Genomic DNA, 20,161 nt, shown 5'->3' with positions numbered 1-20,161 from the left:
AGGTAGAGCCCTCGGTTGTTGTCCCAGCACTTAGGTCATGGTCTGGCATCATCACCACCTGATGCAGGACTCTAGATGACTTGCCTCATTTCTCTCAGACTTGGTTTCCTCATTTATTTTATTTATTTTTTAAAATATTTTATTTATTTATTTATTTGACAGAGACACTGTGAGAGGGGGAACACAAGCAGGGGGAGTGGGAGAGGGAGAAGCAGGCTTCCCGCTGAGCAGGGAGCTCGATCCCAGGACCCTGGGATCATGACCTGAGCCAAAGGCAGACACTTAACGACTGAGCCACCCAGGCACCCCTCCTCATTTATTTTTTTCTTTAAAGTCTCACGGATGTCTTAAAACACCCTAACTTTGGAGAACCACAGACTCCTGAATCAAATGAGTCCAGTTTTTTCTAAATCTTTTGCTCAGGATCACATGAGAAATTTTAGTTCCTATTTAAAACTATAGATGCTAAGAGATAAGAAAAAGGTGAGAAACAATAGCCTGCTTCCCCCAACTCCTCCAGAAGCCATCAAAGGTAGTAGCCCAAGCGTGAGGCCTTGGAAGGGGTCAGTCAAGGAAAGGGAGGGAGGAAATGACCCCTAACAGGTGTTTGCCCCTGGTTGATAAGGAGACGAGCTAACCTTGCAGGGTTACTCTGCTCATTTGATATCACATTAACCAGATAAAGATTTTTTTTTTTCCACTTCCCAGCCTATTTGTTCAATTATCTGGAACATACCCCTAGTTAATCAGAAATAAGTCACATGTCATTATTGAAATCAGCAAGAGAGCTCACATGCTTTAAATATCATAGTCAGTCTATAGCAATCTTTCATTGCAAGAAAGAAATACTGAGAAGCATCTGGAAATATTCGTTTTCACATGTAAATCACACTACAGTTTGAGGGCTTGCCTCGTGCTGAGGGGTCTCTTCTCTTCTTTAAGACTCCAAACAGCAAGTCACATATGACCATTTCTGAATGATAAATTATCTGTGAAATTATAGTAGTCAAGTGGTTAGCAAAAACAGGTCTGAAGTCTTCGTTCACCTACATACTTATTCATTACATCTTATTTTAAATGATTACCTGAAGAAATATACATATAATTTTCTTTTTGTGGAATCAACTTAAATTTAATAATGACAAGTAGAAATTTGGATATAAGTACTTGGTTGATTAAATTCCTCAATCAGACAGACCTTTTTAAAGCATTTTAAAGTACTCCTAGTTCTCTGTCATCATTACACAGATTACAGATGCTAAAAATAGACTGGTATCAGTTTACGGATCTTGAATCCTTCACAGAGGAAATAGTTTTCTCATTATTTCCCTAATTATTTTAAATTAGCAATCACCATAGTAACCTACTGCATATTTTACTTTACCAGCTTAACTGCTATTTGAACTAGATGTTATAAATGATTTGACCTGAAATAAAATGGAAATGATCACCAAACATTGACCCCCCAGTGAGGATTAAACCCACGTTTTGGAGGCAAGATTTAGAAAAGTCGTCCTCCTGATGTTTCTGCACTGCACTACTAGACTCAGCTGGGACACTGTGGTTCCCGGAAAGCCCACGTGAGGCCCAGTACAGCAACCTCTTTTTCCAGAAAATTTGGTAATTCTGTCATCTGGTGACAAAACAGACAACTCTTTGTCCTCACATCATGTACATGCCAAAAAATTACGAAGCATTTGTCTCCTTCAAAGGACACCAAAAGCAGTCGCTACGTAACATCTCTTCCCTTGTGACGTCCTTCTTTCCTGAAGTGCTGAGGCTCTGCTGGGGCAGCTGAAAGGACTTGCTCTAAGTCATCAATTAATCCAGTAGGACGCAGCTCCGAGGGAGGGGGGAATTGTGAGGGTAATGGTTCGGTTTGTTTATTTATTTGTTTTAGTGCAACGTTCTAGCCAGTCCTTAGCTGTTACCCATCCAGTTACATCAGCACAGACACACCTTCTTGTCTTTGATTGTCAGGCCTATGAGTCACCTGCATCTCCTTGTCCTTGCTAGGGCAAGGCCTCCTAGGCCCCTCGGTTCCCAGTGATATGGGTGACAGGTGTTTTCCTAGGGACACATACCAGCATCCATTGGTGTGTCCCTGTCCTCCCAGTCCTGTTCAGTCCTCCAGTGCTGGGCTGAAGAGTGGCAGTCCTGCTCTCAGAGCTTCCTGCACTCTCCATCTACCCCCCTACGGCTCCTAACTGGGGGTATAGGGTAATTCAAGGTCAGGGTGAGGCTCAGGTCATTTGTAGCACCCCACCCCCAGGGGCCATCTGCCTTGTCTTCTGAGAGTGCTGTGTCCAAGAAAGTGCTGTGTCTGAGAAGAGCCCAGGAGGAAGTTGTGTTTAGGCTCCACACCCCACCCTATGACCAGTATGGGCTCTGGCCACAGGTGTCTTCTGGCCTGTCCCCATCACCTTCCCTGCCAGGGCATGGGCTCCCATGGTGATCACCAGGAGCTGAGCAGGGGACCAACAGCAAGCATGGAGTCAGGGCCAACGGAGCTTTCTTCGGGTAGGGGCTGAGGAGGAGGAAACCCTCACTTATCCTGTAGTGTAGACAGCAATGAATTCGAGGGGGGCAAGGCAGCTCTTAAGATATTTTATTGTGAATCATCTGGGTTCTTTAGCATTCCAAGACATTTACATCATGGACCTGAACTGTTTTTAAGTTATGTTTCTCATAACTGATAGGTGGTATTCATTTGGTTGTCCTGGCTCTTTGGGTCTGAAAGTTCTTGGTTTGGACAGTTAAGTATTTCATAGACATTGCCCTTTCGGTACTGTTAGTAAAAAGACTTGTCTAAAACTCCAGTCATGTGAAAGAGCAGAAAGAACTTGGTGTTAGCTGTTAGCCCCCCTCTGCTGCCCACCCGTGCTGAGAGGGTCATGGCAGGGACCACCCCCCCCCCCATGGTGCTGCCAGCCCGAAGGTGTTGTCCCCTAGGAACTCCACCACTTGCATCTGGGACCTGAAGGGAACTTCCTCTTCTTGGATCAACAGCCAGATATGGAGGTGAGTGTCTATCATCTTGTCAAGGAAACGGTGTTTCCCAAAGAAGAGCTTCGCAACGAAGTCTGAAAGCTCTTTTCAGAAAGCAGGAGGCCCTTTCCCACAAAACTTTAGGAAGTCCTATTTTTACCAATCGCTTCACGGACCCAGTGCAGCTCTGCCGAACTCCCCAAATGTCATGCTTTGACTACTTCAGGCTTTCCACTGAAGTACTCCAAAATCATTTTTTAAAGACAAATAGGGAAATGGTATGCCCCCCCCCCCAAAAAAGGAGCAGATGGGGCGCCTGGGTGGCTTCATCGGAGAAGTGTCTGACTCTTGATTTCAGTTCAGATCATGAGCTCAGGGTCGTGAGATCGAGACGTGTCATGCTTATGCTTGTCTCTCTCCTCCTTCCTCTGCCCCTCCCCTGCTCACACGTACTCTCTCTCCCTAAAAAAAATAAAATAAAATAAAATAAAAGAAAAGAAAAGAAAAGAAAAGACAGGAGCCAGGTCTATAAACTCATCTTAACATTTTGCATCGTTTTTCCTCACGGTGAGGTCTGTGGAGCGGCAGCAATATCATCACAGTCATCCGGGAGCTCACGAACAATGCAGAACCTCAGGCCCAGGCAGTGTCCCTGGTAGAAAGTGGTTCCCATCCCAATCCCCGCCCCCAGCCAAGAATTACACAGAACAAACAGCTCCTTCGCCATCTCTTGGGCATCAGCTCACTGAACTGAAGCAGTTACGGGTTTATTCTGTTTCAGCTCGTGTGTCTCTATGCTTCTGAGCATCATATTATTTACTCCTAATTATGGAGCAGTCCCTTTTAATCCATTATTTTAAAATCCTTCCTAATTAAATTCTGAGGTAAAGAATCTCTCGAGGAGCCTGCGGTGGCATCCTGGGATGCCAGTGACTGAAAGCAGCCCAGGGTGGTGTCCCGACGACCCTTTGTGTGCCTAGAGAAACCCACTCTCCAGTCTCAGAACAGCTGGTGGCTGCAAAGGCCCCAGGCTCACCTTCTCTTCCACTTTCACCACACGGAAGAGTTTTCTCAACAAAGACAACCGAATATTCTCATCGAGGGGGGACATCTCTGCCTTTCTGCCTAAACCCACATCCGTCATCTGGTTGGGTGGGCTGCAGTGACTAAGGGAAGCTGGGACCGTGGAGGGCATATTTGTGAAGCCTCAGTGGGGACCAGATGAACTTTCCTCCTGGTAGCGGGCCACACATCCGGCACAGCTGTGGGCTCTGGCAGCCGCCCGCCCAACGCTGGCAGCTTAATTAGACTTTTTATCTCCCCATTCGTCTAAGGACATCTGAAACCTTCAGTGTAGCCTGTCACTAATTAGGTGACTAATTAAATAGTTAGTGCTTACTTGCTGATCTCAGAGCTAAACCCCCGTGAACAGGTTGGTGGTTGTCATTATTCTGTCCTGTCAGTCTCCCCCCGCCCTGAATGGACGGACACGGCCTCTCCCAGATTGTCCTTTTGAGACCCAAGCAAACACAGCACGGGTGTGAGCTGCTGCCCTCCGCTTTGCCCAGGGAGCAGGTCGCTTCTTGCCTCTTGTTCTGTTGACATCACAGTGGAACCTGTCAGGGGGCCCACACCGAGGCCCCAGTCTGGTGGCTGGGGTCGGGGGGGGGGAGGGGAGAGAAGGGCCAGCTCTGGGTGGAGCTCAGAGAAAGACCTTCTTCCCCCAGAAAAAGATGACCCACACTCCCTGGTGTTGCTAATCACAGTTGAGTCTCCTAATCAGATTCCAAGATTTAAATGTAATTAATGTTCAGTGAGAAAAGTCTTCATTTACTGAAATTGTCCATTCCTGCTCATTTCAGGATAACTTTTCGTATCTACTACTGCCCACTTTAGAGACTACCGGAAAAAAAGAAAAGCGAGACTCTGAGCAATAGGTGGGCTTTGCGGGGATAAGCTTATTGTCAATTTGTGTGCGTGTGTGTGTTTTTTCTGTGATTCTTTGGGGTTAAGTAGGGCATTCATTCTTCATGGTCACAGAAAGTACAAACCACATGTGCAGACTGAGTAATAGACTCGCCCACTCCCTACCCTCTACTATCAGATCATTTCCATCATTTTCAAATGATGATGTCAGTGCCTGTCTTGGGTTGCATTCCTTCAAAAGCTGAAAACAAAGAATTTGGGTGCAGGCAGTTTATTTGGGGGTGATTCCAGGAAACTACCTGAGACTGCAGGGTGGTGGGGTGGGAAAGGGAGGAAGGTTAACAACACCCCCAAAAAGCATTGGTCAGTGGGTCGTTGTGTGCAACTGAGACATAATTCCATACTGGGGCCCTTGAAGGGACACAACCGAGAGTGGCCCCTCTTTGCATAACCCTCTTCCCTGGCACAAGGGTTAAATCAGGTGATGCATGCTAAGCATCTGGAAAAGCACTCAAAATTTATTAGACCAACACTGCCCCACTAATTAAATCTGCATATCTAGTTCCCTTGTGGTTGCTTTGCATTGTCTCTCCTATGAGGGAAGAGACTGGGGAGGTAGAGCCTTAATATGGAAGATGCTTTCTTCCCCAAGGATTAGGGATGAATCATGGGTATTTCCTGCCACCCTATGTGTCTGTTCCTTCCAAAAGTTCTGGTCTGGCAAAGACCTTCTCTTGAAGTTCAGTTAAAATGGCCATGGTCTCTGGTTTAACATCAGGAGTACCAAGCAAGCTGACCAACACTCTGGGGTGTTTCCATTTTGCAAAGCTGTTTGACTATGAAGAAAACTGGAGTTGCTCCCTGCCCTTTTAGCTCTCTACCCAGATTCAGGGATGTAGGGGCCACATCTCTGGCTCCCACTGACCATCACTCTTTATGGGCTGCAATTGGAAGTTGCTTAGGCCCTTTTGTGATACTTGGATGTTTTGCAAACCTTAATCTGGACATATTTTGGGTCCTCTATTCTGCCACTGACCTCAAGTTGATCATGTAAGTCTTAGGGGGCTCTGAGTACACTCCCAACCCCAAATCCAGGAGTTCCCTTAAAAAAAAAGCAAGGCCAAGACAAAAATTTCAATCTTTACTCAGGCGTCTCAAATACTTAATGGGATCATATATTTCCTCCATTAAAACTGGGGCACCTGGGTGACTCAGAAAGTTGGGCATCTGCCTTTGGCTCAGGTTATGATCCCACATCCTGAGATCCCAGGCCCCACATCAGACTCCCAGCTCAGTGGGGAGTCCGCTTCTCCCTCTTCTTCTGCCTCTCCCTCTGCCTCTCCCCCTGATTTCTCTCTCTCTCTCTAATGAATAAGTAAAATCTTTTAAAAAAATAAAATAAAACTTATATTAAACTCTCTCCACTTTTCTTAATCACCCAAAACCCCTGGGAGCCTCTCATTTTTCTCTGCCTAGAACAGTGGTTCTCAAAATGGACCACCAACATGGACATCTTTTGGGAACTTGTTAGAAATACAAATTCTTGGGGCGCCTGGGTGGCTCAGTGGGTTAAGCCGCTGCCTTCGGCTCAGGTCATGATCTCAGGGTCCTGGGATCGAGTCCCGCATCGGGCTCTCTGCTCGGCGGGGAGCCTGCTTCCCTATCTCTCTCTCTCTCTGGCTGCCTCTCCATCTACTTGTGATTTCTCTCTGTCAAATTAATAAATAAAATCTTAAAAAAAAAAAAGAATATGCAAAAAAAAAAATACAAATTCTCAGGTCTCATCCCAGACCTACTATATTGGAAACTTTGAGAATGGGACCCAGAGATCTCTGTTTAAACAAGTCCTCCACTACTTGGATATCATTGGTGCTGGTCAGTATTATCCATCTCCATCCTACTGTCCCCACCTTTCTCATATGCAGCCTCACTCCCCAAAAGACTGACGACACCATATGCTCCTAGTCACATCTCCCCGACCAGCCTCAGCTCTGAATCTACTAGTCACTTTCTTGCTTTCCCATAGTGCCCACCAACTGAATTCTGTTGATCTGATATAAGCAAATAAAAGTGGCTACAAGCACTTCGAGGGAATAAGGATATATCAAAATGTCACTTCCCTTACACCATTTGATATTGGGTGGAAATTTGGAGGAGAGGCCTGGGAACCCAGGAATGGTCCTTCTGTAGGGCTGTCAGGTACCCTTCCTCTCTGGAGAATTGGACCACTTGGAGCCACTGTATAAGACCCAAACCAGGCAAGGCCCGCTACTGGGCACCTGGCCTCTGGAGACCATGTTGATCTCTAACTTGAGTTCTCCAAAGAGAATTTCTTTCAAAGGGATAACCAGAATCTTCCCAATATATCATCATAGTAAGGCACTTGGGCTAAAGACTTGCATATCCTTGTGCTGGAGAAAAATGTTGTGATCGGCTTCCTAGACGTGAGGTTAATGTTGAGTAACTTTTTCTATAAGCAACAGATTGTGAAAATTCCAGACTCAACAACTCTGTACATCAGAGCTACTTGTCGGGGTGGGGGTAGTAGTTTTAAAGTTTCCTGGGCCCCTGTTCCTGTGGCTATAATTCCCAGGCTAAGGTGAGTCTAGGGAAATGTATCTTTAAGACTCCCCATGTAACTCTGACATGCACCCTTGGTATTGTAACCAGTTATGTAGACATTTCCTCAAAATTGTTGGTCTTATCTGTAAGGAAACCCATTTCCCCCTGTAACTTCTCATTGTAATTAACCTGTTTTTACGAGCTTGTTTTTCAAACCACATTTTCTAATTCTCAAAAAATCATGGAACTTCTAGGTCATATCATTACTTCAGGGCTTACCAGGCATATTTATTAACTTATCATTAAACATGACATAGCTAAAGGCATTACCCCATATCATTGTATTTACGCACTAAATTGAACCTAGCAGAAAGCATTTCATATACTTCATGCTTAAACTGTCACCAATAAGAATAAAGGTCCAACAAGAGCTATCTGTCAAGCATGAGGAAACCTGCCTGTATTGTGTTAATAAAACTTTGTATCCACCAGCATTTGCCCCAAATATAAAACTCGCCCTCATCCCCACCCCCCACACCTCCAGAAGTGATCTCCCTCACTGTGGAATCCCCACAATGCTTTATTTCAGTCTTAGGGACCTGACTGATTGGGGTCTTCTAATTTGCCATCTCTTGTGTGCAGAGGCTTTTCAGATGGTCTTTTATAACTGCTGTCTTGTTATTACATCTTGTACATGCTCCATGTATATAAAAACATGTTCAAAGTATAAATGCATAACATTTTTACTTCATACACACACACATACACACACACACACACACATGATCATTCCCCATACATTATAAAGCAAAATTCAATTTCATCTTAGTTTGTTTTGCTAGAACTTCCAAATTTTATTCTTCTTCGTTCAGTGACCATTTCAAACATTACATTCGTTTTCATTTTTTCAGTAAGGATTTGTGTTTTACTTCTATGCTGAGATGCACAAACTATTCATCTGAGATCCTGAATCCCACACCTTCCCTCCAGTTTCTTACCTTGGCACCATCCCTCTCCCCTGACGGGTCCCTGGAGAATTCACAGAGCACCTATGTTGCTCTAGACAGGCACCCAGACCTTGTTGTTGGGTTCAGTGTTGATTCTAGATCCATTGTCCCAGGACACAAGCCTGGACTCAGGCAGATTTAAGAGACTTTCTCCTTGGTCCTTTTCTCCAGGCACCATGCTGGCTCCTACAGGGGCCTTCCATAAATAGGAGAACCATGCAAGATGGCACCCAAGAGAAAAGAGAAAACAGGTTAGGGAGAGAGCTTTGAACTTCTTCCTCACCCCATGAATACTCCACCCACTTTTAGAAGTGCTCAGAATCCTTAACCCCACCCTCTTTGGGTTTCTCTTTCTTTGGTCTCCCCCCTCCACCCGGAGGTGCAAGTGCACCATTACTGACAGTAGCATGGGCATGGATGCAGAGGCTATGCTGTTTTTACTAACACAACAAACATGAAGGAGCCAAAGACATTGTCCAAAAAAATCTCTTTTGTGATCTAAACAAGACAATATTGCTGAAGAAAGTAAAAAAAAAAAAAAAAAATTCAGGGGAAAAATGGGTAGATTGTCTTAATAAAAGTACCATAAATATTTTGACTTGCTTTGCCCTATATTTTTCTTTTGGTGTTGGAAGTTCACATAACTCCCAACTTTTAATTTCCATCTATATCATCTCCCCATGAATTTTGTGACATTGCGTGAATATCATTAAGACCGAATCAGATCTGAGTTATTCTTTGACTCTTTAAATAAACAGTTAGGTCAAATACCTGTCTAGAGCTAGGATTTACTGTATTTTGGCAAACATTTTTGTCATTCTTGTGAACAATTCAGAAAGCAGAGATTTCAGTAAATTAAATGGTAACATTTAAATTGATGTAGGATAATTATTTTCTTATATATTATCTATTTATTCAAATAGAAGCATTAATGAAAGCAGTTAATTAAATCACTGGCTTTGGTTGCCCTTACTATGCCAAAAAAAAAAAAAAACAGGAAAAAATTAAAAACAAAAATAATAAGCATTCACTTGGCAGGCTGACAGGTTTCTGTTACCCAAAAGGGTAAGCAACAAGAAAAGTTTTATGTTTCTTTCATCGTATTCACAATAAATTGGCAATGTGACCCTCTTTATTTGAAGGATAAGGATGTTTAGACCTAATTTTGTAGCTGTCCTCCTGAAGCATGGAATGAAACGCAATACCTTTTACTTATTTCCCTGGATACTCTAATCCCTCCCTGCTTTACAAGTATCTTTGAGCTGTTCCTCCCCTTGTATCCACAGCAACATAAAATCCCCACTGGAATTATCTGCTGTGAAAATGCAGGTGCACTTGTTTAATGTTTCATTGGCTTGAGCACTTAACTTGAACTTTTTTTTTTTTTTCCCACGGCACCGTGACCTTTGATTTTGGAGCAGAGGGCTCACAGTGATGTTAGAAATTGTTTATGTACACAAAGCCAACGCCATTAGATCTGAGGACCATGCCTTTTCTGTGGTCCTGTTCTTCCTGCCATTTTGTCTACTGTGTGTCCAAATCCAAGATGTGCTCCGTGACTCACTGTTCTGTTTGTAGGAACTTTTAAAATATTCATAGGTCATCAAATTAAAAATCTTAAACATTTGATCTCCACATTTAATCCTCAGAAAAGCTAAAATCTACTAAAATTGTACGTTATAAACTTTATTCTTTTGGACCAATTTTTTTTGGACCAATATTTTTCTCTTTTTTTTATTTTTAAAAATGACTTTATTATTTATTTATTTGACAGAGAGAGAGAGAGAGAGAACACAGCAGGGGGAGCGGCAGGCAGAGGGAGAAGGAGAAGCAGGCTTTCCTCTGAGTGGGAGAGCCCGATATGGGGCTCGATCCCAGGGCCCTGGGATCATGACCTGAGCTGAAGGCAGATGCTTAAGTGACTGAGCAACCCAGGAGCCTCAGACCCAAATTTTTAGATAGTTATCAATTTAAGAAATTAAATATTGGGGTGTTTCTGAACCAGATTAAAAATTAAATTAAAAAAATACAGGGTTGGAGGGGCACCTGGGTGGCTCACTGGGTTAAGCCTACGCTTTCAGCTCAGGTCATGGTCTCAGGGTCCTGGGATCGAGCCTCACATCGGGCTCTCTGCTCAGCAGGGAGCCTGCTTCCCCCCTCTCTCTGCCTGCCTCTCTGCCTACTTATGATCTCTTTCTTTCTCTCTCTATCAAATAAATAAATATAATCTTAAAAAAAAGACAGCGTTGGAGGAAAAATGTGGACACATTCATATAAAGGCATGAAAGAGGCAAGGAACTTTCATTAAATAACAAGAAGGTTAATGAATTTAGGTTACCCCTGATAGAAGGGCCTTACATACCATGCTCAGGCATTTGGACTTAATGTATTAACTTACTTTATTTAAAATTGTTATTTATTGCAAATGTTCTATGCAGCAGACAATATTCTAAACATTTTTACCGATACTATCATCTAATCCTTGCAGCACCCCTACAAAGCATTAGGTTCTTTTATTCCCATTTTACAGACTAGGAAACTGAGCAGCAGATAGGTTAAATAAGTTTCCATTTTCCCAAGGTCAAAAAGCTAGAAAGTACTGGTGCCTGGGGTCTAACTGAGGCAATCTGACTCTTGAGCCCATGGTCTTAGCCACTCTGCTCTACTGCCATCAAAGTGGTGAGCCAACGTGGAAACTTAAAACCAGGAATGATTGAGATTTGATTTAATTTAGAAAGAGGTTTCCAGTGTCTGTGCAGAAGATGGGCAGGAGAGAGACTCGCGCCAGAAAAACTCTCCTGGGACCATTTCTCTAGGCAAGAGGGTGAGCTAAGGCAATGTGTCCCGGGAATGTTGGGTGAGGCACATTCCAGACATATGGACCAGGTAAAAGTGACTGGACATAGCAACCAGCTGTGGGAAGTGAGAAAGAGAGGAATCTGAAGTTGGCTCTCTAATCCCCTAACTCGAGAGATTGTTAGTTGGTCATGCCTTTGATGGAGATAAAGTAGCAAAGGAATGGGGCTCCAAAGACTTGTGTTTGGGCACATACTGAATTTGAGATGCCTGTGGAGCAGCCCCATTAGGACTTTGGAAATTGGGTTTCAAGCTCAGAAGGAAGCTATAGTGTAAATATGTAACAGGAAGTCGTGGTGGTAGGTAGCATGGCCCAGGAAGCAGGCATGAAGACTGGAAGCTTGTGAGCAGGGATAGATGGGCCAAAGAGGAGCTGGTAGAAAAGCAATCATAGAAGAGAACCTTAAGATAATGTTGTCCCAGACAGCATGTTCTATGGCTGCAACTTATGGCCAGGGTCTCTGTCATGGCTCTGGCTGTTCCTATTTCCTCCATTCACATCAGTAATAGCATCCTATCCTGGATGACTCCCTGTCCTCTTTCAGTTCCCGGAGCTCTACAGACACCTCTGCCTCTATTCATTTGAACCCTTTGGAGTTAGCCACCTATTACCTGCCTGGACCCTGATTGATAGAGGGATCTTCCCACATGCCCACCTACCCTTCCTTCATGAGTCGACATGAGTAGATATTTCTAGTTGCCTTCCAGTATGTATTCTGCACTTTGTTCTTGATAACAGAACCTTGGGCAATGTGGTTTTTGAAAAACCACATTTTACAGGTTCCCTTTCTGCCACATGTTGGCTGTGTCATTGAGTTCCAGCAATGTAAGCAAAAATGTCATGTGAGACTTTTAGTCTCTTCTTAATGGGCAGCCCTTTCCACTCGTGCCTCTTTCCCTTCTGCTATAATGTGGATATGAGATGTGATGTCTGGAGCTCCAGGAACCACTCTGGGCCTTAGGGGACCTTGATAATGGAAAACATCTTGGAGAAGTAGTCAACAGGGATATGGCCCCTGTTGACTGCATGACTCCTCCTTGTCAGCACGAACTGGTTACTTCCAGGTTTATTAAGTACAGTAGTAAGACAAATGTGCTGGTATAGAAGCAGGGAGAGATAGGGGAGGAACACGAAGAGGAGACAGGGTTATTGGTGAGAACCTGTCTTCTGAATTAACGGGAATGGAAGAATATTCTTGTCGATGTTGCTGGAAGTAACAAGAAGGGAAACGGAGTAGAGGGGGCCTGGTGGCTGGTCTCTGTTTTATTTATGAGGTGGGTGAATGAGGAAAGGGGATCAGAGGAAGAGCAAGAAAGGCTAAAGTAGTTACCTTGAAGACTAGATAAAGGACCCGAGCGGCCACAGTGCAGAACACAGAAGGTATTTGGCTAAGGTGAAAGGAAAGGAGTGGGAGGCAGGTGCCCTTATAGATAAAAATCCAGACAATGCCCCCCACTCAAAATCTTCTGGAGAAGTCTTTAATTGCACAATTGCATAATTCAGGATATTACAGTGTGACAATTTGGCAGTTTAGAAGTCATTTGATCCATGTTGTTAGATCGTTCAAATTATTCAGTGCCAAAGGGATTGTTTTTGTGGTAAAAACTATAGCTGTATAATTACTAAACCGCCTGTTCACATAGAGCTATAAAAATGGCCTGTATGTAACTGTATTATTAGTACAACATAAACCACATTTCCATCACATAGGCACCAAAGCCAAAATAAATTTTAGCTTCACGAGGTACAAACATGTATTATTATTTGCATTTTCTGTTAAATGGAACTAGATTAAAGACCTGTCATCAGTGTGCATTTGCAGACTGGCAGCCCTAAGTAGCTGGGGTTAATTGCGACCTTTATGTTATTTGAACATATTCAAAAATTTTATTCTTATTATTAGAGGATAAGACGTGCTTGGTTTTCTTTGTATCAAATAAGAATATTCATTCTTAAATGACATGCCTCCTTAGAGACTTAGAGCACAACCTTTCATAATATTTAGCTATTTCTAAATGTCAGGTGCTATTGAGTTTATTACATTGCTGGCCTGTGCCATTACCAAAAGTCTCCTGTTTTTAGTGGTACTTAACAGATTGTCAGTAAATTGATAGCATTTCCATGTTTGGAAAATTTCCAGTTTCCTCCTGGGAAAGGAGGACAGGTGTTCCCCTCGAACCTGGTGAAGGATTCTTTTTTGGCATTTGGTTTTTTTAAGGGGAGGTGTGAACTCGGAAGAGATTTTAGAGAGAAATATCTTTTTCACCATCCTAGGAAAAGATCAACTCGCCCATAAAATTTTGCTGACTTTAGCTGGAGGGCGAATTTGCAGCATGAATATTTTAATATGTAAGGGGAATCATAGAGTGACTCTTGAGCACGTCAGTCCCTTAGTGGCCTCTGCTTATGTGCCGCGTACCTAATAATGCTCACAAGGCTGGTCAGAGGACAGCCGGGGGAGTGCAGAGGGCACTGCCGGAGGTCGGAGGAGACATGGCTCTCATCTCTGGACCTGCTGCCCGTGAGCTTCAGGACCATGAAAAAATTACCTAGTATTGCCAACCTTGATTTTCCTCTGTATGAAATGCACATAATAACCACTTTCCCCTGTCCTGGCACAAACTGCCTTGAAGATTAATCTCTGTGGTAATGTCCATGAATGTGTCTCCGGCCCTAGAAAGTCTGAGGCAAGTATAAAGCAGTTTCACTTCTAAAAGCAACCTAGAATTTTCTGCTAGGTGATACTTTGGTATCTGATTTGAGTAATTGAGATATATATATATATATATATATATATATATATATATACATATATATATATGACAGATCTGAAAAAATATATATATAGCTTTTGTAGTAAATGCACGGTTGCCATATGTATATATATCTGAAAATAATAAAGTTAATGTTGACCAATGGGAATTAGATGGTCTTTGGATCCTTGTCAACAGTTTTGATGTCTATGGGGCAGTGGAGACCGAGGGTAGGTGAGAAGATGCTGGAGCCAGAGAGCCTGGGTTCATGTCCTGCCTAGAGACTTCCCTGTTGTTTAGTCTTGAGCACATCACTTTGCCACAATTCCACATAATAAATAGGGATATTTTTACTGACCTTATGGTATTGCTGCTTCGAGGACCAAATGAGGGACACACCAAGCTCTTGAGGGTAAGCACTCAGATTATGTTAGCCATAGTGGCTGTGATCCCAAGCAACTTCTTGGAAGTAGTCTGCAATTTGAACTCTGCATTAATTCATACTCCGTTTTCCTCCCTCCTCCCAATGTTGGGCTTTATTTTGCTTTACTCTGAGAAGCAAATTTTTAAAAAATGAAACGGTGCTGGGCACAACAGTATTGTAGCTTCTGGAAGTTTCTGCAGTTAGCTGCTTCAGGGCCATCTTCCTTCTTTCGTGGAAATGGTCAGCTCTGTTGGAAGGTTTGTGCAAAAGAGTTGCTGAAAAGAAAATGCAACAATTGGATGACACATGAAATAAAGTTAAATGGAATTATAATAATTCACCAAGTCAAGCTTTACCTCCTTTTTTACGTGTTCTCTTCTCTCTCCTTAGCTCCCACCTGAAGTTTAGTAATCTCACCCTGATTTCAACCCATGGACTCCCTGGAAAAAGGCTTCTGGGCACTGAACAAAGGAAATTTTTAGCAAGCGAGTAAGAATTTCATTTGCTTTTTCATTCTGATGCCTAAATGTCCTCATTTGTGTGTACTTTATGCTAAACAGAGTTGACCCTTGAACAACAAGGGGCACTGACCCCCATGCAGTCCCAAATCTGCATAAAACCTTTGACTCCCCTAAAATATATATATATATATATTTAAAGATTTTATTTATTTATTTGACACAGAGAGAGATCACAAGTAGGCAGAGAAGCAGGCAGAGAGAGAGAGGGGGAAGCAGGCTTCCCACCAAGCAGAGAGTCCGATGCAGGGCTCAATCCCAGGACCCTGAGACTATGAACAGAGCCGAATGCAGAGGCTTAAACCACCGAGCCACCCAGGCACCCCTGACTCCCCTAAAATTTTAACTAGTAATATCCTAGTGTTGACCAGAAGCCTTACCGATAATGTAGGCAGTCAATTCACACGTATTTTGTATGTTACGTGTAATGTATATTGTATTCTTAAAGTAAGCTAGAGAAAAGAAAGTGTTGTTAAGAAAGTGACAAGAAAGAGAAAATACATTTACAGTCCTGTACTATATTTCTGGAGGAAAAAAAAAATCCATGTGTAAGTGGACCCATGCATTTCAAACCATGTTGTTCAAGGGTCAACTGTAGTAGATTTCAGACTGGAAAGGGAAGAGTAGCAGGCTTTTCTCTTGGAGTTCAAACTCACTTAGAACATACAAGTACAAATCTGTTAATGAGGGAATAGAGAGTTGGGCTGCCATTTTGTATTTGTGGGAAGATGTCTACCCTCTAAACAGCTGGGATGGAGCCTGTTGACACAGCTACCTCTTGCACTTGGCTTTTGAGTGACCTACAGCACAGGAAAGCTTGGTATTTGCATCAGACTAGGCGACTCCCCAAAAGTTCAAAGTTGGGAGACAAAGATGGGGCACCCTCTACCCCAACCCCCTGACCTTTTGTCACGAGGGGCTGATCATGCTATGACCTTCTATAGCGAGCTTCATTGTTTGTATCCTAGTAGAATCACTATTTGTCAACATCTGTTCTAGAAAATGCCATTTCGTTATCACACAGCTTGCATTAATTTTAATTTCCTGTTGCAAAGCATGGGTACAAGAATTACTAGGCTCCCTGCCTCTAGAAACAATGTCCCAATTTTTCCAATGAGGAGGAAGGAAATTGTTCACTCTTGGGGTGTTCATTTTAGAACCCAGGATGAAGGGATCTTCAAACAGTGAGAAAAACGACAGCTTCCTTGCCAGCAGAACCAGGCTCCCTTTGACCTAACACTTCTATCAGATGGTGAACTTTTATTTTTCTTGAAGGACATCATCAGGGTAGTAAAAAAGATATGGGTTTTGAGCCAGATAAATGCGGATTCAGGTGGATGTCCCTATTATTAAGGGGATTTCATGTCTCTGAGCTTCGGAGTTTTTGACAGTGAAAAGTGTATGAAAAGTCAACCTTGCTGGAGTTTTTTGTTGTTGTTGCTGTTGTTGTTAAAATTACTATAACAGCAAGTTCTGACAAAGGGCAGAGGATCAACCCGTGTGCATCTCCTTCTCTCATTGCCTGTCTTCCAAATGACACGATTCCCAGGAAATGTTGGTCTTGTTGATTAACGTCTCATGAAGAACATTTCAGTCAGCTTGATGAAGGTTTTTGTCAGTGCCAATGTTGGGTATGCTACAGGAGAGAACAGTTAGCAAATGGCTTTCTGCTGGTTTGATTTCGCATGGGATCTGCCTGTGACTAGGTGGGGAGTCACCTGGTGGCCCCACTTCTGTCATTGCCTCTCCACTTTCTCAACACAATAGCCAGAGCAATGCCACACAAACATGAATCAGATTGTGTCAACTATCAATGGCCTAGAACGGCACTGTCCAATATGGTGCCTACTAGCCACACAGGGCTATTTAAATTTAACCTCAGTAAGATTAAATGAGATTAAAAATTCAGCTCCTCAATTACATTAGCCATATTTTAAGTGTTCAGACAGCTCCACGTGGCTTGTAGCTGCCGTATCAGACAGTGCAGCTACAGAACATTTCTGTCCTCACAGAAATTTCTAGAATGTTCCAACCCTGTCTGCTTACTTCTTTGACTTCGTCTTTTGCCATTGTTACCCTTGTTCTTGCCATTCTAGCCACCATAGCCTCCTTGATGTTCCTAAACCACAGCAGGCAGGTCTCCCCTGGGATTCTTGGCTTAAATGTCAACTTTTCCACACTCTAGTCCTCCTTTCTCTGCTTTGTTCTTTTCTTGCTGCAGAAGTTTTTCTAAATATTTGATAATTTGCCTTTTAAAATCACACTTATTCTTTATATTCTGAATCTTTAACCTCTAATGTAAACTCTATAAGGGCAGGGATTTTTTTGTCTTGTTCACAGTGTGTTCCCAACATCTGGGACTACTTGGCACATGGCAGGTGCTCCATAAATAATGTCAAACAGATGAAAGTTACATCCAAAAGTACCTGCAAAAGTTCTCTCAATCAGGTTATAGACACGGACTAAATAACAGCCAGATGCCTCTGGGTGGGAGATTGCATGTTATCATAATTCTTAGAAACCACAAATTGAAAAGTAAACAGGATGTTGCCTTTCAAATGATCCTCCTACCTCAATAAGGGAAATTATCTCTGGTCACGGAGTTTAAAAATAACTAATGCCTTGACATCCATAAATTTAATAATTTAAAGTCCTCATTCTAAATACAAATGTTGAACTTCGCCCTAACCAGTGTTTTGATAATTGTTGTTATTAATTTTTGAACCTGTTTTTTGTCTCCCCATCCCCCCTACCTACCCCAGTCCAGTGTCTTGTAATGACATGCTGGGATATAGCAGAAAGAAAGGCAGTGGGAGGAGAGGAGAAACAGGAAGCAGAGAAATCCACTAATTGGACAATCAGCCCTGAATAACGAATGTTAATTGTGATGTTCCTTCTTTAGAGTGTCACAATAAATCCTTTAGGAAAACCTCTAAGGTTCTTTCCAGTTCTGAAGGGCTCTGATTTCATGAAGTGCATATTTCTACCCTGCTTATAATTGCTCCCCTAGAGTGGGCTTCTAATTTTGCACCTGTAGCTTTGGTCTAAGTCTTCTGACCACTGATTTTGGGGGCAAGCTGGCCACTGTGTACATATGTCCCCTTCCAAAAATTTCCCCATCCTCCAATTATGCTTTCTTCTCCTGTTTCCAGAATGTTCTAAGAAGACAAATTTTGACATTAGTGTTGAGTCAGGGTCAAGCTCACTTGAGAAACATGAAGTTTTATTGATGTTCCTTCTTTGGTTCTTTCTCTCTCTTCCAGAGAACTCTAGTGTAGGTATCTATCTTGTCACCAACCCATGAGACAGTCCCTACCATGTTAGAATCCTAATGATCCTTAACTTTGCTTAGGAAGTAATTCTGGAAAACTATCACCAACAGCCTCCAACGTCTAATTTCACCTACCTGCTGAGTAAATTAACGAAGACCCAGAATGGACAGTAGTTGCCTACACAGTAATACTTTAAACTGGCAAATGTCATTCAGTGTAGTAACAGACAGTAAAAGTAAGCACCCCACATTCTTCGATTCTTCTGAAGTTTCCTAAAAAATACAAAATAAAACAGTGTTCCTGGTGCCAGTTCCCCCTGGACAGACCTTCAGATTTTAACTCTGAAATATGCATTCTGAAATTATCAGCATCACTGTCCTGCTGTCCTTAAAAATAACACTCTCTTAACCTTCCCCAAATTTCCCCTGAGAACTTTTATCTTTGAGCAAACCCTCATAAGACTAATCCCTGTGCAGTAACTATATTTAATTTTTCCTCATCTTGGACGACTGACAGTACCATTCCTATTATGAAGAGATGGTGTAGCAATAAGGACAGTCTTTTGTGAGTCTCTCACAAATGTGTGAAATCGGTGAAGTTTCCTGTTTTCCTTTGAGTTACCTAAAGGTTTTTTTAAAAGAGAATTTCATCCCACTATCTATTATATTCTGGTGACAGGCCAGTCCCTGATTTTTTTTCTTATTAAAAAGAAATTTTCTTGTTTTTAAGTGTTGTCTCATGGAAAGATACAAAGCCCGGAGCCCCCTTCTCTTTCACAGGCCCTTATAACGGGGTCTAATGTGCATCCATTACGAGAATTCTTTTTGTGTGGTGAGAGCAGATTCATGTGTGGATCAAAAAGAAAAAATGTTCCCCCATTACCATTTCACAATCCTGTGTGCCTCCAAGGAAAGTAAACAGGATTATGCATCATTAATATTATTTAGAATACTACCCTTCACATACGCATCCCACTTGACCAAACAGCATCTTTTATGTTCTCATGTTCATCCCGTATGATGGTCAAGGCATGTGAGGAGGGCAGTTACCTCATGTCGAGAGGGCAAGAAACTTAAGTATTGAAAGGGCATGCAGAATCCCCAGGGTCTGGTCTCATTGGTGCCAAATCAGGGACACAGGCCATGGCATAGCAAAGCCTAGATTTAAATGAAACACATTGGGGTGCCTGAGTGGCTCAGTCAGTTAAGCATCTGAGTCAGGTCATGATCTCAGTGTCATGAGATCAAGCCCCGTGTTGGACTCCATGCTCAACTCAAAGTCTGCTTGAGATTCCCTCTCCCTCTACCCTTTCCCCCTCTTACCTGCTGTCTAAAAGAAATAAATTTATTTTAAAAAGTAAATGAAACACCCTATACTCTGGATCTTCAGAATAGGAACAATAAAAGTTCATGCTCATGAGGTCAGAACTTACAGGAAATTCTGGAACCACCCTCATAAAACTCTTTAAATAAACCCAAAGCTATCAAAACCCCACTTTTCTCATGTTAGAGTAGAATGCTCAAACTCAGATGGAACCCAGGGAAGAAAACCTACCCACGCTGGACCCACTGATAGCAGAAGTATCAGTTCTCCAAAAATTGCCTTTGCCCTACAGAGTGAATCCCAAAAGTCTCCAGGGACTGTACTTGTTGCAAACATAATTCCCTAATTGACATCTTCTATAAATAAAATGTGTAGTTTTGGGGGGCATGAATCCATACACTAATTCTGAGAATGAGTCATTTCTCAAAAAAAAAAAAAAAAAAAGCAAATATGAAGGGTTCTCAATATTCAAGACCTTGACCACTGCCTTTGGGAATCCTCAGCAATGTCACTTTCTTCATCCTCATTCCG

General features: G+C 42.6%; 1 protein-coding gene across 1 annotated transcript in view; it reads left to right on the top strand.

The window, feature by feature from the left end:
* The window catches only part of CFAP61 (cilia and flagella associated protein 61), a 281,559-nt gene that overhangs the window by 160,438 nt on the left and 100,960 nt on the right, over nt 1-20,161 (top strand). The window contains exon 19 of the mRNA XM_059406453.1: nt 14,908-15,006. Coding sequence (XP_059262436.1) covers nt 14,908-15,006 — 99 coding nt within the window. The remainder of the gene's footprint in view (nt 1-14,907; nt 15,007-20,161) is intronic.

This window comes from Mustela nigripes, chromosome 7 (genome assembly GCF_022355385.1).
Source record: "Mustela nigripes isolate SB6536 chromosome 7, MUSNIG.SB6536, whole genome shotgun sequence".
Taxonomy (NCBI): Eukaryota; Metazoa; Chordata; class Mammalia; order Carnivora; family Mustelidae; genus Mustela; species Mustela nigripes.
This window is presented reverse-complemented; position numbering and strand designations above follow the sequence as displayed.